The sequence below is a fragment of the Prionailurus viverrinus genome, chromosome D1 (assembly GCF_022837055.1).
Source record: "Prionailurus viverrinus isolate Anna chromosome D1, UM_Priviv_1.0, whole genome shotgun sequence".
In the NCBI taxonomy this organism is placed as follows: Eukaryota; Metazoa; Chordata; class Mammalia; order Carnivora; family Felidae; genus Prionailurus; species Prionailurus viverrinus.
In genome coordinates, this window is record NC_062570.1 from 21,072,017 (window position 1) to 21,091,798 (window position 19,782).

Sequence of the window (19,782 nt, forward strand, 5' to 3'; positions counted from 1 at the left end):
TTCAGGTCATGATCAGGCCATGATTTTGGCTCAGGTTGTGGGATGCAGCCCTGTAGGAGGCTCTGTGCTGAGCGTGGAGATTGCTTAAGATTCTCCCTCTCTTCCTTTACCCCTCTCTCCCACTTGCACGCTCTCTCTCTAAAATTAAAAATTAAAAAAAAAATGCAACCTGAAAGTGAATGATTGAATGAATAATTAGATTCCTTTTCCAATACCAAAACCACAAAGACATTGTCCGGTCATAGCGAGAAAGAAGGTACTTGACCTACTCTTTGGTCGGATTTCAGCTATGCAAATCCCAAACACTGAATGAAAACAAAGACATCTCATTTCCCTTTTCTACAGAGATTTAATACCCACACAGAGGTTTAATACCCCACATATTAAAGTTACTGCTTGAGACAGTGAGCAAGATTAAATAAAATCACCTCATTTAAACCTGAAGTTCAAAAGAAAGAAATCACTTGCCCACTAACCAAAAGGCCAGTTAGTGGCAGAATGGGGACTAGAGTGCAGGGTTGTTTTTTTTTTTTTTTTGTTTCCCTGCTTGATAGCACCCTTTACATCGATTCACACAGATTGTTAAAGAGATTCCTCTTGGATATGCATGGAAATGTTTTACATTCTTCATAACTATTCATAGCTATATCTTAGAGGATATTCTATTCTCAAAGGCCCTAAAACTGCTCTGAGCATTTGGAAATTGCTTAAGTATTACAGGTAGTAATAAATCATCTTTGTTCCATAATTCTTCATTTTGAGACTGTTTCCTATGACACTGCTCAACATTTCTGTACTTTCTTCAATTTCTTGATGACAAATGAGGCAGAGAACCTTTACAATATGTTTTTATTTACCATTTGGATATTCTCTTGTGATGTGTCTGGTTCATGTGTTTTGCACATGTTTCTACTAGAAAATTTTTCTTTCTCTTATTTATTTATAGCAATTCCTATATATTCTGGATACCAGCCCTATGTCAGAGATGTGTATTTCAAATGTATTCTTTTACCCAACTATAGGCTTTCCTTTTGACATGAATACAACTAAGGATCTCTGGTGAAACTAAGGCTCTTTACTGGAACAATCTAGTGAATACTTCTGGAGGTCATGAAGGGTACCTCCTTACCACATAGTCCACAAATGCAGGAGCAGAATCCTACTGTGGTCTTGTCAGAAGGAAATAACAACATAGCAGTCTAATAGAAAGTGAAATTTGTTACAAAGATGGTGAAAAAAAAGCCTTAACACTCAGGTTTGAGTACTTAGATCCCGTGGAGCAGAAACTGAAAGGGCTCTACATAGGCCAAAGGAAAGACCATATCAAATGAGGCAAAATTCTGAAACTAGGTCTCTGTCACATGAAGTGAATTATATACTCAATTTTTCAAATCTTTGCTTCCTCTTTTCTCCTCACCAATTCTGAGAAGCCTGGTTTCAGGTCTAGAGTACGTTCCATAGATTCCAGTGGACCTGGGGTCGATCAATGGATACACTTTTATATGAGTGCTTTAAGTTTGGTAATACTTACCAATATCACAGGATGTAATATACCCTTATTGCAACTTATTACACCAATGGTGAAGCATATTGCCTTGTGATGCTGGGTTTCTTCATTAGCAATTAATCCTCTTGGAGGAACATGGATGATAGATGTTAGCACTCCCCATTAGAAGGGAAGAATCTCCTTCTGAGCAAGCAATCCTGAGAAGAGGTCTGATGGAGAAAAAGTCATATGAAAATGTCAAACATAACCAACAGTGAACCCTAATGTAAACTATAGACTGGGGGTTAAAACGTTGTATCAATGAGGGTTTATTAATTGTTAACAAATGTACCACTCTGGTGGGGGATGTTGATAATGGATGAGGCTGTGCATGTGTGGGGGCAGAGAATTGTCTGTGCTCAATTTTGATGTGACTCTAAAATACTCTTAAAACGTCTATTTTAAAAAATGTAGAAAAATTCCTAAGACATAGAAAGCAGTGCAGAGAAAAAAAAATAACCTTAAATCCTGGCATATTAAAAAAGAATTTTAAGCTATCTTAAGAAATTCAAGGGGATAAAAGCAAAAAAAAAGGGGGGGGAATAAGGTAACAGCCTAAAGTAGTGAATATATTAAAAATAATGTTTTCGGGATACCTGGGTGGCTCAGTCGGTTAAGTGTCTGGGTCTTATTTTTGGCTTAGGTCATGCATGATCTCACAGTTTGTGGGTTTGAGCCCTGCATTGGGCTCTGCTCTGGCATCGTGGAGCCTACTTGGGATTCTTTCTCTCCCTCTCTCTTGGTCTGTACCCTGTTTGCACGCTCTCTCTCAAAATAAATAAATAAACTGTAAAAAATGAAAATAAAAGACAAATATCCTACGATTTCACTTATATGTGGAATTTAAGAAACACAACAGATGAACACAGGGGAAGGGAAGGAAAAACAAGATGAAAATGGAGATGGAGGCAAACCATAAGAGTCTCAAATACAGAGAACAAACTGAGGGTTGCTGGAGGGGTTTTGGGAGGGGATGGGCTTTGTGGGTGATGGGCATTAAGGAGGGCACTTGTTGGGTTGAACAGTGGGTGTTCTATGCAAGTGATGAATCACTGGGCTCTACTCCTGAAACCAATCCTACACTTTATGTGAACTAACTTGTCTTTAAATAAATTAAAAATAAATAAATAAAAGCTACAACCTGTAAAATAAATAAAATTAAAAAATGAAATTACCTTTTAAAAGATAAAAATAATGTTTTCAAATGGATAAATACATAAGGACCTGTTGAAATGATGAACAAAAGTGATAACCTCCTAATAAACCAGATTAAGGTGGGGAGGGAGAGGGAGGAAGTAAATCTACAGGAAAAAAATCAATCCTTATCTTTTTGTGACACAAACAAATATTTCAAGATGAAATTGTCTGCGATTGTTTCAGAATAATTCAGGGGAGGGCCATTGAAATTGGATGAAGGGTACCTGGGAATCATTATGTTATTCTCTATTTTTTCCAATATTGCACATTTCCCTCCTGAAACTACAATTCTACTTTTCTTTTTCCCTTTTTTGCTATTTATTTCATCTAGCTTCCTGTTAAAAACAAAACAACAACAAAAACTGCCTGTCTCTCTTCTGCCTCCACTCCCGCCCTAATTTTACTGAAAATGCTGTGACCCAAACCATATTCTGATTGTCCATAAAGTGATATTTGTTCAGCTCCTACAAAATATGATTTCCTTACAGCATTAGCTATCATTGCCCAATCTCTCCTCAAAACTCCAGCCTCTTTTTACTTCCTCAGCAACACTTGTATTTCTCTACCTTCTCTCTGACTGGTCCTCCTTTGCTCTTTATCATAAATATTGACGTTCTCCAGAATTTCCTTCTCTGTCTCTTGTTACATCCCTACATAAGGATATGCACACATGTTTCAACTGCCATCCCTAGACTGATTGATGACCCTTAATCTGTTGTCAAGTTCCAGAACAAAATTCTGTCTATCATGTGCCCTGTAGACACCTTAAACTGAACCCAAACCAGTATTTACTAGCTTCTTCAACAGGCTTGTGTTTCCAGCCATATTTTACATCTTACTTAATGGCATCGTTGACTACTGTTCTCCTTAGCTGAAAACATGATTTCCTCCTTGACCCGTCTCTCGCAAATCCCTCACATCCTACCAGTTTCTCTAATCTGGCTACATCTTTGTATCCTTAGTTCCATCATCTATAAGTTTAAAGGAGGCTTAAGTCTTTCAGCCCAGGAATCCTACTCTTAAGGATCTATTGCATAGAAATAAAAGCATCAATATGTAAGAGCATAATAATATAAGTTGCCATAGTGTGTTCTTATGCTATGACCCTCCTTCCACTACACTAGTCCCCAAGGGTCAAGGGTCAAACAAATAGGTGATTCTATGGCAGTTGGCAGCCCTAACAGCAAACTGGCCCTGATAAAGAAAGGAAAGGGGAAGGGGGGAGCTCATTTTCAAGACTACCTGAGGTGCTGGCTGCTGAGGCTCGCAGTTCCTGAGAGATAAAGGAATTGCCCTGGACGCAGAAGGGAGTTACCAGCCCAGGAACAGCCTGCATTCCAGGGCAAACTGAGCTCTTTTGCTGCACTCAGGATGACTCCAAAAGCCACACCAGGTCCAAATCTCCTGGTGGTGTTGGCTAACATTTCTTTTCTTGCAACTACATCTCAGCTCAACCTCTCCTCAAATCTGCTTCCTTAAACACTGGCAGATGTGACTCTTGGCTAAGTAGTCCCCAATAAACTCTCCACACACAATTCTCTGCCTCAGAGGTGTTTTTCCAAGGAGTCCAAATTAATACTATGGTAATTGCCTACATGTCATTTGTTATGTGCCAAGAACGCTTTTTGAGGGCTTTACATTCCTAAACTCATGCAATCTTTTTACAAAATTCTTGTGTAGTAGGAAGCATTATTATCTCTAAGATCACAAAACTGCTCAGCGGTAGAGCCAGGATGTAAAGCCAGGATCGTGAGTCCATTTTCTTAACCACGGAGTCTCCCTTGTGAGATTAAATATATTGAGCATTGTTTTTTTAAAAAAAAATTTAGAATAAAATATACCAAGATATGTACAGAGGTCTGGAAGAAAGAAAGCACAGCATGTTTGAAGCAATGAAAGAAATCCAGTTGGCCCATGGAAAGGTCAAAGAAATAGGCAGAGAGAAGCCATTAGATATGACTTTTATCTTAGTTCAGTAAAAGGCTTTTTTTTCAGGGTAGGGGGAGGATTTTAATACAAGTCCTTTGACTTTGAGCTTACTGAATACCATAGTGGCCTACTCAAGGATCCATAAATGTTTTCTCTGCCAAGTTACAAAGACAATTGTCAAGAAATAATGGTCTGGCCTTATAAATGATATTGGAGTGCAATGCTTTGGTGTATCAAGCCAGCTTTTGTGGTTTCAAGGTGCTGGTCTACTTCCCAGATGCCTACCTAACTAAACTTCTTTAGGAGTTCCAAATGAGGACACAAGTTTCTCTAAAACATCCTATATTCTGAATGGTCATTCACTTTTGTGGTACTAGCTGGCTGACTATTCCTGTCAACGATCTTGAATGCCTTTTTCTCTTCACTGATCCTTACCTAATGTCAAGTAATCCTGGAACATATAATCCTAGCTCTAAAATTGGACCCATTTAGTCAGGCATGCCTAACCTCTTTCAAGGCCTCTAATTATCACTAAAGCTGGCAGCTCTCTCTAATATGTGATATTTTATCTCCCTCTATATTGGGTAGCTCTCTCATGACCTGTAGTCAGCCATGGTCCTCCTACTGCACCAGCCATCAGGGTCAAGGGTCAAGTCAATAGATGATTCCATGGCAGTTAGCAGCCCTGACAGCAGGACAGGCCACATATAGGAGTAGTGGGGGGTGGGATTTATCTTCTTTGGTCCACAGGCTTTATCAGCTCTGCCCCTGCCAATACCTCAGCAATCACTAAACGTTTAGATTTTGCTCTTCCTCTTGTGAAGAAATAATCAAATCAGAGAAGAGCCATCTGAGATATTGGTGGTGGTCTCGGCTTGAAATCCCCACTCACAATGGGGAACATATCACCCAGAGGTATCCAGGCCACCAACATGGTCTTCTCCTCCTGGGCCTTAGTCTTCTTGGCCATAGGAATCATCATGGAAGAATGGGTTGAACTGACATTGGAAACAAAGAAAAATACAGTAAGCCACAGTCCCTGGATATGTTGCACTACTCTTTGGCCAGAAGGTCAGAACTGCGCTATGGAAAGAGACGGGTGGAGAGGGAGGGTTCATCTTTCCTTGACTTCCATTTATCTCACCGGCTTACTCATTATTATTCTCTGGGGCAACTTCTGCTGGCTGCATTGCACCCAGCTCCATAATCAAGAGTCAAGGCTGACTCTAAAATCTCGCCATTTTGAATATTTTGGAGAAAAGTTTAGAAGCTCACAGACTTCTCTGCTGGACATTTGAGAGACATTGGCAGTAGCAGCAGGGTGGTCAGCACATCTAGAACATGAGGGAATAAAAGAAAGGTAACTGGCAACAAGGACGATAGCTTGTTTTGCCACTGGAGGAGGGCAGGATGAATTATATTTAACAAGAAATCTGTTCTGTGAAAAGAATAGAAGAGAAAGAAACTTACAGAAACACTAAGAGAACAGTTTCTTCTGGTTCTCTTTCCCACTCAGCTTAAGGCCCCCTACCTCTTTATTCTTTCCCCTTGTTCCTCTTTATTATTTAAAGAAATATTTTTACCTCATTCTGATTTTTACCTAGAGAATTGTGGAAATTTCCAGGTGGAAATGAGCCTAGAAAAAATATCTGTCCCTCTTTCAACATAGCGTCTGCTTTCCAACAGATGGCCTGGAAGTGGTCAGGACCATGATGATTTTGGTTCTCATCCTTTCCTTCATCCATAACTTGTTCCTGGGTTTGGAATCCACCTACCTGATTCCTCAAACTAAACATACCCTCTTCATCGCTGTCTTCCTCAGTTTCTTTACAGGTAACCTCTTGGCTCCCCTAACACAGGCTTGGAGATAAATTTGGTTGAAGGATCTAGGCTGCAACCATCCTAGTTCTTTGGCTCAGATACGCAGCTTCTGAATTGAATGTACCACTTAGAAAGGTTGGGTTTTTTTTTTTTTTAATGTCTGTTTATTTTTGAGAGAGAGAGAGAGAGAGCACAAATTGGGGAGGGGCAAAGAGAGAGGGAGACTGAATCCAAAGCAGGCTCCAGGTTCTGAACTGTCAGCACAGAGTGCAAGGTGAGGCTTGAACTCACGAACCATGAGATCATGACCTGAGCTGAAGTCAGATGCTTAACCGACCAAGCTACCCAGGGCCCCGATTTTTGAACATAGTGCAGTTGTATGTAGGAGGTTTGGAAGTCAGGCATATCTTGGGTTAAGACTTGAGTAGAAGAGCCAAAGTTCCTTAGAAGGGATTCCCCACCCCCCCCCCCCCGCCTTCTTTTGTCTGGACATTAGGTCTCCTTCTGCTCTGTGCACTCCTAATGTATCACCAAAAGCTAAGTCAAGGTAAATCCGTGTACTACTCCAGTTACAAGATCACCTGGATCATTTTCACTGCCTACTTAAATGTCTCCCTCTTTGTGGCCTCTGGTGAGTGTTTTCAGGGCCCCTGATAGGTGATTAGAACCAGTCTATCCCCGTTAGAGGAGAGTGAAAGGATGGGAAAGCGAGATGGGGAAAAGTGCCAATCCTTACATTTTAAAGGGCTAAAGTTCAGGTGACTCACTCTCTGAGGGCAGTTCCTTCAAGGGCAGAGTTGGAGACCAGGGCTGTGTGAAATATTCAATAAGCTTGCCTCAAGGGCAGCTCTCATTTCTGCCCTTTCTACTGTCTTTCACACCATCCCCACTTCAGGACAGAGATAACCATCCAAGTCATGACTAAGGAGAGTTGCTGATGGGGAATGTTTATTGATGTGGCAAGGGACAGTATACCCTGGGTGTCCTGTGTAGTGTTGAGGCACTTGGAGATCAGAGACAAGCAATATCTGATGTTACGTGGTCACCTGACAACCCTGGAGACCCTCATTTTCTTAAAAAGTCTTGAAAATTTCATTTGGAATTGCACTCACAACCCAGAAGCATGTCTTCTTTCAAAATGACATGAACAGCATTTAAGCTATTGTGGATACACTTCTGGTCTCTTCCACTAAAGCATCCTCCTCTCCAGTGGCCTGGGGCAGTTCAAAGGGACCCACAGGGCTTTGGGTTGGAGTATGTCTGCTGACATAGAGGGAAGTATTTCTGTAACTCTCCATTGACCCCTCATCACCCTTCCCTGGCTTCTCTTTTCCCCAGGAGTCCTCTCTCTCCTACAGTACAAACAATCCATCAAGAGCTTTGCCTGCCTGACCATCCTCCGCACATCCAGCAGAGAAATTAAGGACAGACAGGAGTCTGAGAGTTCTATCAAAGTTATTTCCTTACCAGAACAGCCCGCAATGCTTCGTAGTATTGTTCACACAAAGGAAGATTTTCCAAACAGAGCACACATCCAAACACGTCGTGTAACCTGGGCTGTATGATTTGACAATGTATCTTTCAGTGTGTGCTTGTCTTAATAGAAACAACGTTGTGTGTATGTGCATTGTGTCTCTACAGCCGTGGTGTCTTTGTTTGGCATTATTTAATGCATGTGACTGGGTTAGGGTCTGTAAGAAGATCCGGAAGGTGGTTTTTTTATTTTTATTTATTGTTTTTCGATCCTGACCTGCTGAACAGTTTCTTTTATTTGTTCTCACCATTTAATAACATTTGTTATTCATTTAATAAATATTATCATTAACTAATACTTGCTGTATTGTTAACTCTATACATCACACTTATTTTATTGTGAAATATTTCAGACATTCAGAAAGAATACAAAACATGATAAACATCTGTGCACACATCACTCAGCCTTATGAAATTTTACAATTATGCCCTATTTGCTTTAGATGTTTTCAAATTAAATTTATAGACAAAACGGATGTTCCTCTAAAAAGTTCCCTAATCTCATTTCCCTCCCTTGCTGCTCGTCACAAAACACTTTCAATGATGCATCGCTGATCATTTTACATTCACATTGTCATTTTTTAGAACTTAATGCATCTTTAAAAATTATATAGATTAGCTTTCCAAATCTTCAAAGATCATTAAAAGTCAGACTGTACAGATCATTTTTGCAGCTTGTTTTTTTCACTCAACTGCGTGTATGGTTTTGGGATTCATTACGTTTTGTTTGACTTCACTCATTGAAACTACTGCTAAGTTTTCCATTGTAGAGATATAATGTAAAATATTCATTCTCCAGTTGATGAAAATCTAGTTGTTTTCTTTTCTTCTGTTATAAATAGTGCTGTTATGAACTTTCTTATACACAACTCCCTCTGTCCATGAGCTAGAGTTTCTTTTAGGGTATTTATCTAGGACTAGAATAGCAGAAACTATCTTTATTGGGGCGCCTGGGTGGCTCAATCAGTTGGGTGTTGGACTTCGACTCCGGATTTGTGAGTTTGAGCACCGCATTGGGCTCTCTGCTGTCAGCACAGAGCCCACTTTGGATCCTCTGTCCCTCCCCCCTTCTGCCCCTCCCCCCTCTGCCTCTCCCCCGTTTGCACGCGCGCGCACTCGCTCTCTCTCAAAAGTAAACATTAAAAAAAAGAAAGTATCTTCATTTTCAAGTTAACTAAATATTGACAAAGTGATGCAAAAAATGGCTGTTATAATTTACACTTCTGCCAGCAATGTATGAAAATTCTAGTTTCTTTGTACCTTGCCAGTCCTTCAGTGATCAGTCTTTTTAATCTCTGAACTATCACTGAGTTTGCTCACTTTTTAAGAAAATGAGGGTCTCCAGGCTTGTCAGGTGACCACGTAACATCAGATATTGCTTGTCTCTGACCTCCAAGTGCCTCAACACTACACCAGACACTCAGGGTATACTGTCCCTTGCCACATCAATAAACATTCCCTCTCAGCAACTCTCCTTTTCATTTCATTATTGAGCTTTTGGATTTCCTCTTCTCTGAATTACTGTGTTAGACCATTTTTAAAATGAATGATTTGTCTATTTCTTATTGATTTGTAGTTCTTATATATTGGAAACTAATACTAACTGGTTGTGCCTTGGCTTTTAACCTTGTTTATGAGGTTTTTTTGTTTTACAGAGGTATTCAAATGAAATGTAATACAATAGATCAACCTTTTCCTTTTAGTTGGTGCTTTATTGTGTCTTTTTTTAAAAATTTTTTTTTAAACGTTTATTTATTTTTGAGACAGAGAGAGACAGAGCATGAACAGGGGAGGGGCAGAGAGAGAGGGAGACACAGAATCCGAAACAGGCTCCGGGCTCTGAGCTGTCAGCACAGAGCCCAACGCGGGGCTCGAACTCACGGACCGTGAGATCATGACCTGAGCCGAAGTTGGACGCCTAACCGACCAAGCCACCCAGGCGCCCCTATTGTGTCTTATTTAACAATTCCTTCCTTGCTCTCTTTACTCTTATTGGGAATAATCTCTGCGTATTATATAAGGTAAAGATCCAATTTTACCTACTTTCCATGTGGATAACTATCTATTCAGAATATTTTTATGGCTTAATTCCTTATCTTACTGCATTGTAACATAATCTCCTACATATACCAAATATACATAAAAGTCAGTCTGTTTCTGATCTCCATAGCTTATTCCATTGGTCTATTTTTATATCCCTGCATGGCACAACGGTCTTAATTACTATGTAGAGAAAGAAAGTGTTGATGTTCAATATGCCCAAGTCCTTATTCTTGTTCAAAATTATCTTGACTTGTTCTTGGTCTTTGGTCTTCATATAAATAGCAAGATTAGCTTGTATAGTTCCAGAAAAATCCTACTTATGATTTGATTCAGAATCATATTAATTTATTAACTAATTTGGGGATAATTAACAATGCTAATAATATTTTTTCATCCAATGCCAAAATATGATACTATTTATTTAGGTCTTCTTTCATGTCCTTCAATAATGTTTTGTGATTTATTTTTTCCAGACAGATCTTTTTGTTAAGGTTGATTCATAGGTAACTTTGCAGTTTTATGCTTTTCTGAATTGAAATATTTTATAACATTTTCTAATTGCCTATTACTGGTGTAAAGTTGTTGATTTTTTGTCTCTAGAAACTTTACTGAATTCTTATTTTAGTACTTATAATTTTACCTGTATGCTCTCTTAGGTTATCCTTGGAGGAAAACAAATTGTCCACAGAAAAGATGTTCACTTCATTCCATTACTTATATCACTTACTTCTTTTGTGTTGTCTTATTCATTGGCTCAGATCTCCAAGATAAGGTTGAGTGGGAAAAAAGATAGTAAGCATCCTTTCTATGTTCCTTATTTTAATAAGAATGCCTCCATAATCCTAATAGTTGATATTATATGCACTGTAGAATTTGTCATATTTGCCTCATCAAGTTAAAGGACTTCTTGGGGCACCTGGGTGGCTCAGTGGGTTAAGCATCTGACTTTGGCTCAGGTCATGATCTCACGGTTCATGGGTTCAAGCCCTGTGTCAGGCTCTGTGCTGACAGCTCAGAGCCTGGAGCCTGCTTCAGATTCTGTGTCTTCCTCTCTCTCTGCCCCTCCCCTGCTCACACTTTGTCTCTCTCTGTCTCTCAAAAATGAATAAGCATTAAAAAAATTAAAAAAAAATAAAGGACTTCTTCTATATCTAATTTGCAGAGTGAGTTTACCAAAAGTAAATGATTAATTTTATTGAAAATTTCTATGCGTCTATTGAGATCAGTTGATTTTTTTCCTATTCCAATAATAGGATGTATCTTTTATATAAATTATAATTTGTGAAAATTTTCTCTGTATTTTATTGTGAAATATTTTAAACCTACAGAACAAAGTAGAAAGCAATGTGATAACCACTTATGTACCTATTGCCTAACTTTTTAAAACTTTAACGCTGTGCCCCATTTGTTTTAGATTGTTTTAAATTAAATTTGCAGACTCATCTGATGTGTCTGTACAAATTTTACCACACCAACTTTCCTCTCTTGTTTCTCATTGTTAAACGGTTTACATACCTGGGAAAATTCCCGTTTAGTCATGTTTCTCTTAATAAATTGCTGAAATAAATTTTCTAATTATTTTAGAATTCTTGAATCTATGTAAGTCAAGTTTGGCTATGATTTCTCTTCTCGTACTCTCTTTGCCCCCTTTATTTTATTTTCATGTGTTATTTTGATTTGGTTTTGGAAGAAAGTTTGAGTAACCTTTTTTGACATATGACATGCATATATACAAGTTCGCAAATGGTAAGTGTGTAGCTCTTTAAATGTTCACAAAGAGAACACACCTGTGTAATGAACACTCAAATAAAGAAACAGAATCTGAACAGCACTCTAGAAGCCTCCCTCATGCCATTTGAATATAATATTTCATATTATTGTTGTAAATTTTTATTATGAATATATTATATGTATTTAAAGTTTATTTATTTATTTTGAGAGAGAGAGAGCATGCTAGAGCATGAGCAGAGAAGTGGCAGAGAGAGAAGAGAAAGAATCCCAAGCAGGTTCCACAATGTCAGCACAGAGCCCAATGTGGGGCCCAGACTCATGAACCGTGAGATTATGACCTGAGCTGAAATCAACAGTCAGATGCTTAACCAACTGAGCCACCCAGGTGCCCCTCGTGGTCATGTTTTTCCTTTTTAATGCTTATTCATTTTTGAGAGACAGAGAGACAGAGCGCGAGTGGGGGGAGGGGCAGAGAGAGAGGGAGACTCAGAATCTGGAGCAGGATCCAGGCTCTGAGCTGTCAGCACAGAGCCTGATGCAGGGCTCAAACTCATGAGATCATGAAATAATGACCTGAGCCGAAGTCAGATGCTTAGCTGACTCAGCCACCCAGGTGCCCCTGCCCCTCATTGTAGTTTTGATTTGTATATCACTAATGATAAGTGATGATGAACATCTGTCCATGTGTCTGCTGGCTGTTGGTATGTCTTCTTTGGAGAAATGTCTGTTCATGTCTTCTGCCCATTTTCTAATAGGATTATTTGTTTTTGGTGTGTTGAGTTTTATAAGTTCTTCATAGTTTTTGGATAGTAACCCTGTATCAGATATGTCATTTGCAAATATCTTCCTCCCATTCTATAGGTTGCCTTTAGGTTTGTTGGTTATTTCCTTTGCTGTGCAGCAGTTTATTTATTTAGTCCCAATAGTTTATTTTTGCTTTTGTTTCCCTTGCCTCAGGAGACATATCTAGAGAGAAGTGGCTGAAGCCCATGTCAAAGAAGTTATTGCCTGTGTTCTCTTCTAGGATTTTTGTGGTCTCATGTCTCACAGTTAGATCTTTAACCCATTTTGAATTTATTTTTGTGTGTGGTGTGGATAGATAAAGATAGAAAGTGGTATAGTTTCATTCTTTTGCATCTTCCTGTCCAGTTTTCCCAACACCATTTGCTGAAGAAACTTCTTCCTGTTAAATATTCTTTCCTGCTTTATCGAAGATTAATTGATCATATAATTGTGGGTTTATTTCTGCATTTTTTATTCTGTTCTATTGATTGATGTTCCGTTTTGTGCCAGCACCACATTATTTTGATAACTACAGCTTTGTAACGTAACTTGAAGTCCCTAATTGTCATGCCTCCAGCTTTGCTTTTCTTTTTCAAGATTGCTTTGGCTGGTTGGGGTCTTTTGTGGTTCCATACAAATTTTAGGATTCTTTGTTCTAGTTCTGTGAAAAATTCTGTTAGTATTATGAATGGGATTGCATTAAATGTGTAGGTTGCTTTGGGTAGTATAACATTTCAACAATATCTGTTCTTCCTATCCATAAGCATGTAATGTCTTTCCATCCTGGGTATCTTATTATTTTGGGTGCAAGTGTAAACAGGATTATTTTTTAAATTTCTCTTTCTGCTGCTTCATTATTGGTGTATAGAAATGAGGCAGATTTCTGCACAGTTGGTTTTGTATCTTGAGACTTTACTGAATTCATTTGTTACAATAGTCAAGATATGGAAGCAGCCCAAGTGTCCACTGATTGATGAGTGGATAAAGAAGATGTACATACAATGCAATGTTATTCAACCATAAAAAAGAATGATATCTTGCCATTTGCAATGTCATGGATAGAGCTAGAAAGTATGCTAAGCCAAATAAGTCAGTCAGAGAAAGACAAATATCATATGATTTCACCCATCTGTGGAGTTTAAGAAATAAAACACACAAGCAAAGGGGGGAAAATAAGAAAGAGAGACAAATCAAGAAACAGACTTTTAATTACAAAGAGCAAACTTGATGGTTACCAGAGGGGATGTGGGTAGGCAGATGGGTAAAATAGGTGATGTGTATTAAAGAGTGCACCTGTTGTGATGAGCACTGGGTGATGTATGGAAGTGTTGAATTACTACATTGTACAACTGAAACTAATATAATACTGTGTATTAACTGACTGGAATTAAAATAAAGCCTTAAAAAATAAAAGTAATAAATATATAAGAGGGGAAACTAGCCTCATGAGATATCAAAACAGACTCTAAGCCTTTATATTTAGAAAGTATGATACTGACTTGAACAGGTAAGAAGACTAGCTAAATAGAATAGAAATTCTAGAAATAGACCAAAGTACATGCAAAGGTTAATATATGATAAAGATAGAATCTCAAATAATTAGGGCAAATCTGGAATTTTTAATACATAGTGTTGGGACAACTAGTTATGTCTTTGGAAAAACATAAAATTAGATTTAAAATTAGACTTCATATCATTTATAAGGATAACTAAATGTAAGAAATAAAAATGTACAAGCCATCAGATGAAAAGAGGTGATTTTTCTTTAAGATGGATTTATGGAATATTTTTCAACTATAACTCAAAATTTACATGCAATAGAAGAATAGATTGACATATTTGACTCAATAAAAGCAAAAAAAAAAATTTTGCATTAGAAAACACCATAAACAAAACAAAATATTTACAACATATATCACAGAAAAAGTGATAATCTCCCCAATATATAAAGAATTGTTAAAATTTGGAAAAAATGTTCAAAACGTAGAAGAAGAGTGGGAAAACATATGAAAAAAAATTCACAAAGATATTCCAAAATAGTTCCTGATGTTCAATCTTACTAATGATAGAGGAAATGAAAATGAAAACCGTAATGAAATACCATTTTACATATATCATTAAGTTAAAAAAATTATTTTTCAAAATTAGATACAACCCTAGTAAACACTTTTGGTCAATTTCATAAAAAGCATCAAAAAGTAATTTTCCAGGGGGCCTGGGTGACTCAATCGGTTAAGCATCCAACTTCGGCTCAGGTCACGATCTCACAGTTTGTGAGTTCGAGTCCTGTGACGGGCTCTGTGCTGACAGCCCAGAGCCTGGAGTCTGCTTTGGATTCTGTGTCCTTCTCTGTGCCCCTACCCTGCTTGCACTCTGTCTTTCTCTCTCTAAAAAATAAGTAAGCATTAAAAAAAACCAAGTAATTTTCCAGAATCCAGGAAAACTTGAGATAGTCCCCAATTCATTAGATGTTATCTGGATATCAAGACCTACCAAGACAGCATGAAATGTAGTCTTTAGACTGATTTCACCACTGGATACATATGTAAAAGTCCTAACATTAATACCAACAAACAAAAACAACAGCACCTTAAAGTTTCACCCAGAAATTTTAGAATCTATTTATACTAAAAACTGTACATAAATTCATTTCATGTAAACTGATCCAATTATAAATATTGATAACCTCAATAAAATAAAGCAACCATCAAAAAAATTTCAGGGGCGCCTGGGTGGCTCAGTCAGTTAAGCATCTGACTGCAACTCAGGTCATGATCTTGGGGCTTGTGAGTTCAAACCTCGCGTCAGGCTCTGTGCTGACAGCTCAGAGCCTGGAGCCTGCTTCTGATTCTGACTCCCTCTCTCTCTATTCCTCCCCTGTTCACGCTCTGTTTCTCCCTCTCTCAAAAATAAATAAACATTAAAAATATTTTAAAACATTTCAAAATATTTAGTAATCTAGTAATAAAGTGATCTTCCCTCACAAGGAAAAATAAAAACCATAGGCATTAAAATAAGAGAAAGAAGACAAAGATTTTTGCTCTCACCATTACCTAATATCTTTCTGGATTTATCGCTAAATTCAAATCAGTGAAATATACATAAATGTATTAGTTTAAAAGCAAGTAAAGCTAGGATATTCTGGTATGAGAATTGATAAGACTTTTCAATGAAATAAAATCAAATGTTGAAACAAATCTTGATACATATAAAAAAACTTAGTGTATGACAAAAAGGATATCACAAACCAATAGCAAAGGTATAAGTTACATAAAAAATAGAGTTTGGAAATTTAGCTTCTTAGAAAAACATTAATGCTTCACTTAAACTTCCAGACTCTCTATAGATTTAAATGGAAAATAAATAAAGGAACAAAACTGAATAAAATCTAGGTAATCTAGGATGCATATTAACTGGGAAAGGCCTTTCTAAACATAAAAAACAAATTATGAAATAATATTTAAAGCACAAAAAAGTGGGGGCACCTGGGTGGCCCAGTGGGTTAAGCATCTGACTATTTTGGCTCAGGTCATGATCTCATGGTTCATGAGATTGAGCCCTGCATGGAACTCTGTGCTGACAGCACAGAGCCTCTCCTTCTCTCTCTGTCCCTCCCCTGGTTGCACGTGCTCCCTCTCTCAAAATAAATAAATAAACATTTTTAAAAAAATTTAAATCACTGGGTCTTGACCATTGAATAGTCAAGAATGTAATAGTTTATATAAATTATAAACACATATAAACACATATATTTAAATATATACATGCCTAGTTACATATAAATATTCATGCACATGAATATGTAAATGTGTGTTTATTTATATGTAAATACAGCTTCTCTTCTTAAAATAGCACAAAAATAAGAAAAAGTATACAAAAACAACACACGGGAAGTCTGGGAAAGGAACAGAAAAAAATACTAATATCAATATGAAAGTCTTGGAAGAATTTTGAAATGACAAAAGAAATACTACCCTCAATAATAATTTAAAAATATATTAAAATTATATTTTTAGAAATTCTATTGAATATGATGTAAAAATTGATAATATCTCTTAGTGGCAAGAAAGTGATGAGCTTGGATATCTCACCTACCTGAATTGAAATAAATTTTCTGGAAATCAATATACAGCAAGCATTCAGTGGACTTTGCATATCTCTGAAGAATATGTTCTAAGTTGTCTACAAATTTGAGGATTTTGTGCAGTATATAATTTTCCTCATGAATATGCATAAATATTAGCAAATATACAAATGGTCTTTTAAATCTTTAACAAGAATAATTGTGCAAAAACTAGTTGGTAGAGGATAATAAAGTCTGATTAAGGTATTGGTTCAAGGTAGTTGTCTGAACTCTTTCTTTTTCAGTGAACTTTGTCATTGGTTTATTTTTTTGCATTTAAATCTTTGATCTGTATAGTAATTTGGCATGGCTGTAAAATAAGATGCAAGAGAAAGATGGGAAAAGAGAATTTGCAAACAAATAATTACAAATTTAATCTTTGAATTACGGGGCTGTGAGGTGATATAGAAACATCTCCAAACTAGAGGGAGAGCGGTTAATTTATCCTACAGGGATGGTTTACTAAAGTCATTGTCCTTCCCATGGTCTGGTCCTTTATGTGGTCCCCTGTGACTTTTGGCTTGGGAGAGCACCTGGCAGGTTTGCTTACCTAACACCTGGTATTTTATGTCTTGCTCTGTCAATAATCCCTTTGCACTAAAACTAGCAACTTCTGTTCCCCAAAGCCCTCTCAAAGGCCTGATGGAATCTCGGCAGTATTAAATATTTTGGCCTGAATTTATATATCGATGATTGGGAGATCTTAAGTGGGAAGCTCCAGGTAAGTGAGCCACAACTATTTCATGTATTTCTTGGGCTTTTTCTCATTCTTTAGGGATATTCAAGCCTGAAATTATCCATTGGAGAAACACGGAACAGAATTTAGTCGTTGAGAACTTAGCAAGTCATTTTCTTTCTCTGTCCCTCAAGTCTAACTGAACCTTGTATTAAAATCTAAGACCATTTTCTTGCTATGGTCTCCCCACTTTTAGGAGGAGGAATAAGATTTATGATTAGACTAAGTAGTTCCTTTCTGTTGTTGTTGTTGTTGTAGTTTATTGATTTTGAGACAGAGAAAACATGAGCTGGGGAGGGGCAGAGAGAGAGGGAGGGAGAGAGAGAATCCCAAATAAGCTCCACACTGTGAGCACGGAACTGGATGTGGGGCTGGAACCCATGAACCGTGGGATCATGACCTGAGGCAAGCTGTAGTCAGACGCTGAACCGACTGAGCCATCCAGTAGTTCCTTTTTAATCAGCAACACATGTTGACTTAAATAGAGTAACTGAACAAAAAGTTCACGCATTCGTGATTCTCTTAGCCAGGGAAAATTCACAAGCTTTAAGTCATTACTTAATTTGAATGTTCAGGGGTGTCTGGGTGGCTCAGTTGGTTAAGCATTAGACTGTTGATTTAGGCTCAGGTCATGATCTCACAGTTTGTGTGTTTGAGCCCCACATCAGGCTCTGTGCTGGCTTCATGGAGCCTGCCTGTGATCCTCTCTTCCTCTCTCTCTCTGCCCCTTTCCTGCTTGTGCTCTCTCTCCCTTTCAAAGTAAATAAATAAACTTAAAAAAAAAAAATAAATTGAATGTTCAAATGCCACAGCTGGGCAGTAATAAGCCTACGTTTGATTCCCCCATCCCCCTGCTCATAAACTCTAAAACAGGAACTCTTTAACCTGACATTTACCTTTTCCAATATTATCTCTTATCACTATTTCTATTTTAAGTTAGACATTTTCACTTTACTCAGACATTCCTTCCACTGTCACATCTCTACATATTTTCTCCATCTGTCCCTTTACCTCTGAAGTGTATCATTTCTGTTCTACCCTATTTCGGTCACTTAAAAATCCTTTCCGAATTTCAAGACCTAGCTACCATTTACTTACATGCAAGATAGTGCTATCTAGCAGTCTTCCACTAGGCTTTGGGCTAAAAGCTTTCTGTATGTTATCTGACTTCACACTTAACCCGATCCTTCAGGGTAAGTGTTATGATGTTCATTTTACACTATAGAAAAGTACAAGGTAGGCATCGTTGCTCCCATTGTACGGATTAGACTCAGAACAAGGGACTTTGCCCAGGTGTTCACAGTTAATGGGCACAAAAGCAAGGGTCATTACAGATGGTGCTGGATACCTGCTATCTCCTCTGTCAAAAGTTGATGGTATAGTGTTGGCAAATGTTAGTTACTGAGCACCTGCAGAGATCCCAAAGTGAATGAAACATACTCCTGTCCTTGAGGAGTCACAGTTCTTTGGTCCTCCAAGGAGAAGGGATATTTTCCTCCCAATAAGGCTAGATCTATAATCTTTTGGAGACATTTATCACATCTGAAATTTATTCTTTGATTTAAAACATTTTTTTATTTTTTTATTTTTTATTTTATTTTATTTAAAAAAAAATTTTTTTTTTCAACGTTTTTATTTATTTTTGGGACAGAGAGAGACAGAGCATGAACGGGGGAGGGGCAGAGACAGAGGGAGACACAGAATCGGAAACAGGCTCCAGGCTCCGAGCCATCAGCCCAGAGCCTGACGCGGGGCTCGAACTCACGGACCGCGAGATCGTGACCTGGCTGAAGTTGGACACTTAACCGACTGCGCCACCCAGGCGCCCCCTAAAACATTTTTTTATTTTTTAAATAAATTCTACACAACACGTGGGGCTCAAACTTATGACTCTGAGATCAAGAGTCACATGCTGTATTGACTGAGCCAGCGAGGTGCCCCAAATTTATTCTTAATTTATATCTTATTTTCAATTCACAAAGTGGTTATTTCCTTGTCTTTCCATCTAAAATAATATACATAACTTGCACACTATAATAAACAACTGAACCATTACGTTTTAGTTGCTGGCTCTCTCTGCTTCAAACAAAACATTCTGAGAACAAATCATCACCGAATCGGATGGAATAGAAAATTCTCACATGTATGTATAGAATTGTACCTAACAATGTGTGTTGAAGAAAAGCCTCCCATGCCAGTCAAAAATCTGAAATCTACCTTGACATTTCTAGTTACAAAATTTATTACAGTGAAGATCCCATAGAATCTAAGGAAAGGTTTCAGATATGATGAATTAGAGTAAAATCTTCTCCATCCTGTCCTATATGTAATAGTAAATCT

The 19,782-nt window shown here is 37.7% G+C and overlaps 2 protein-coding genes across 2 annotated transcripts in view; one reads left to right on the forward strand and one right to left on the reverse strand.

The window, feature by feature from the left end:
• Positions 1–3,475, reverse strand: part of LOC125176878 (olfactory receptor 6M1-like) — a 31,921-nt gene extending 28,446 nt beyond the window's left edge. The window contains exons 1-2 of the mRNA XM_047878787.1: positions 3,310–3,475; positions 1,532–1,716 (exon numbers count right to left, since the gene is read on the reverse strand). The gene's annotated coding sequence lies outside the window, so the exon portion shown is untranslated. The remainder of the gene's footprint in view (positions 1–1,531; positions 1,717–3,309) is intronic.
• A 1,436-nt stretch (positions 3,476–4,911) lies between these two features.
• On the forward strand, positions 4,912–8,275 carry TMEM225 (transmembrane protein 225). The gene is made up of 4 exons (XM_047879072.1): positions 4,912–5,743; positions 6,359–6,505; positions 6,990–7,124; positions 7,832–8,275. The coding sequence occupies exons 1-4, from the start codon at positions 5,566–5,568 to the stop codon at positions 8,056–8,058; spliced, it is 687 nt and encodes a 228-aa protein (XP_047735028.1). The 5' UTR covers positions 4,912–5,565; the 3' UTR covers positions 8,059–8,275.
• The last annotated feature ends 11,507 nt before the right edge of the window (positions 8,276–19,782 follow it).

What these genes read in the sequence shown, in the direction of transcription:
- TMEM225 (XM_047879072.1), top strand. Translation starts at nt 5,566, where the DNA reads ATGGGGAACATATCACCCAGAGGTATCCAGGCCACCAACATGGTCTTC. An exon ending in CACTACTCTTTGGCCAGAAG is followed by an intron (nt 5,744 to 6,358) that starts GTCAGAACTGCG and finishes GCTTTCCAACAG; the next exon opens with ATGGCCTGGAAGTGGTCAGG. An exon ending in CTTCCTCAGTTTCTTTACAG is followed by an intron (nt 6,506 to 6,989) that starts GTAACCTCTTGG and finishes TCTGGACATTAG; the next exon opens with GTCTCCTTCTGCTCTGTGCA.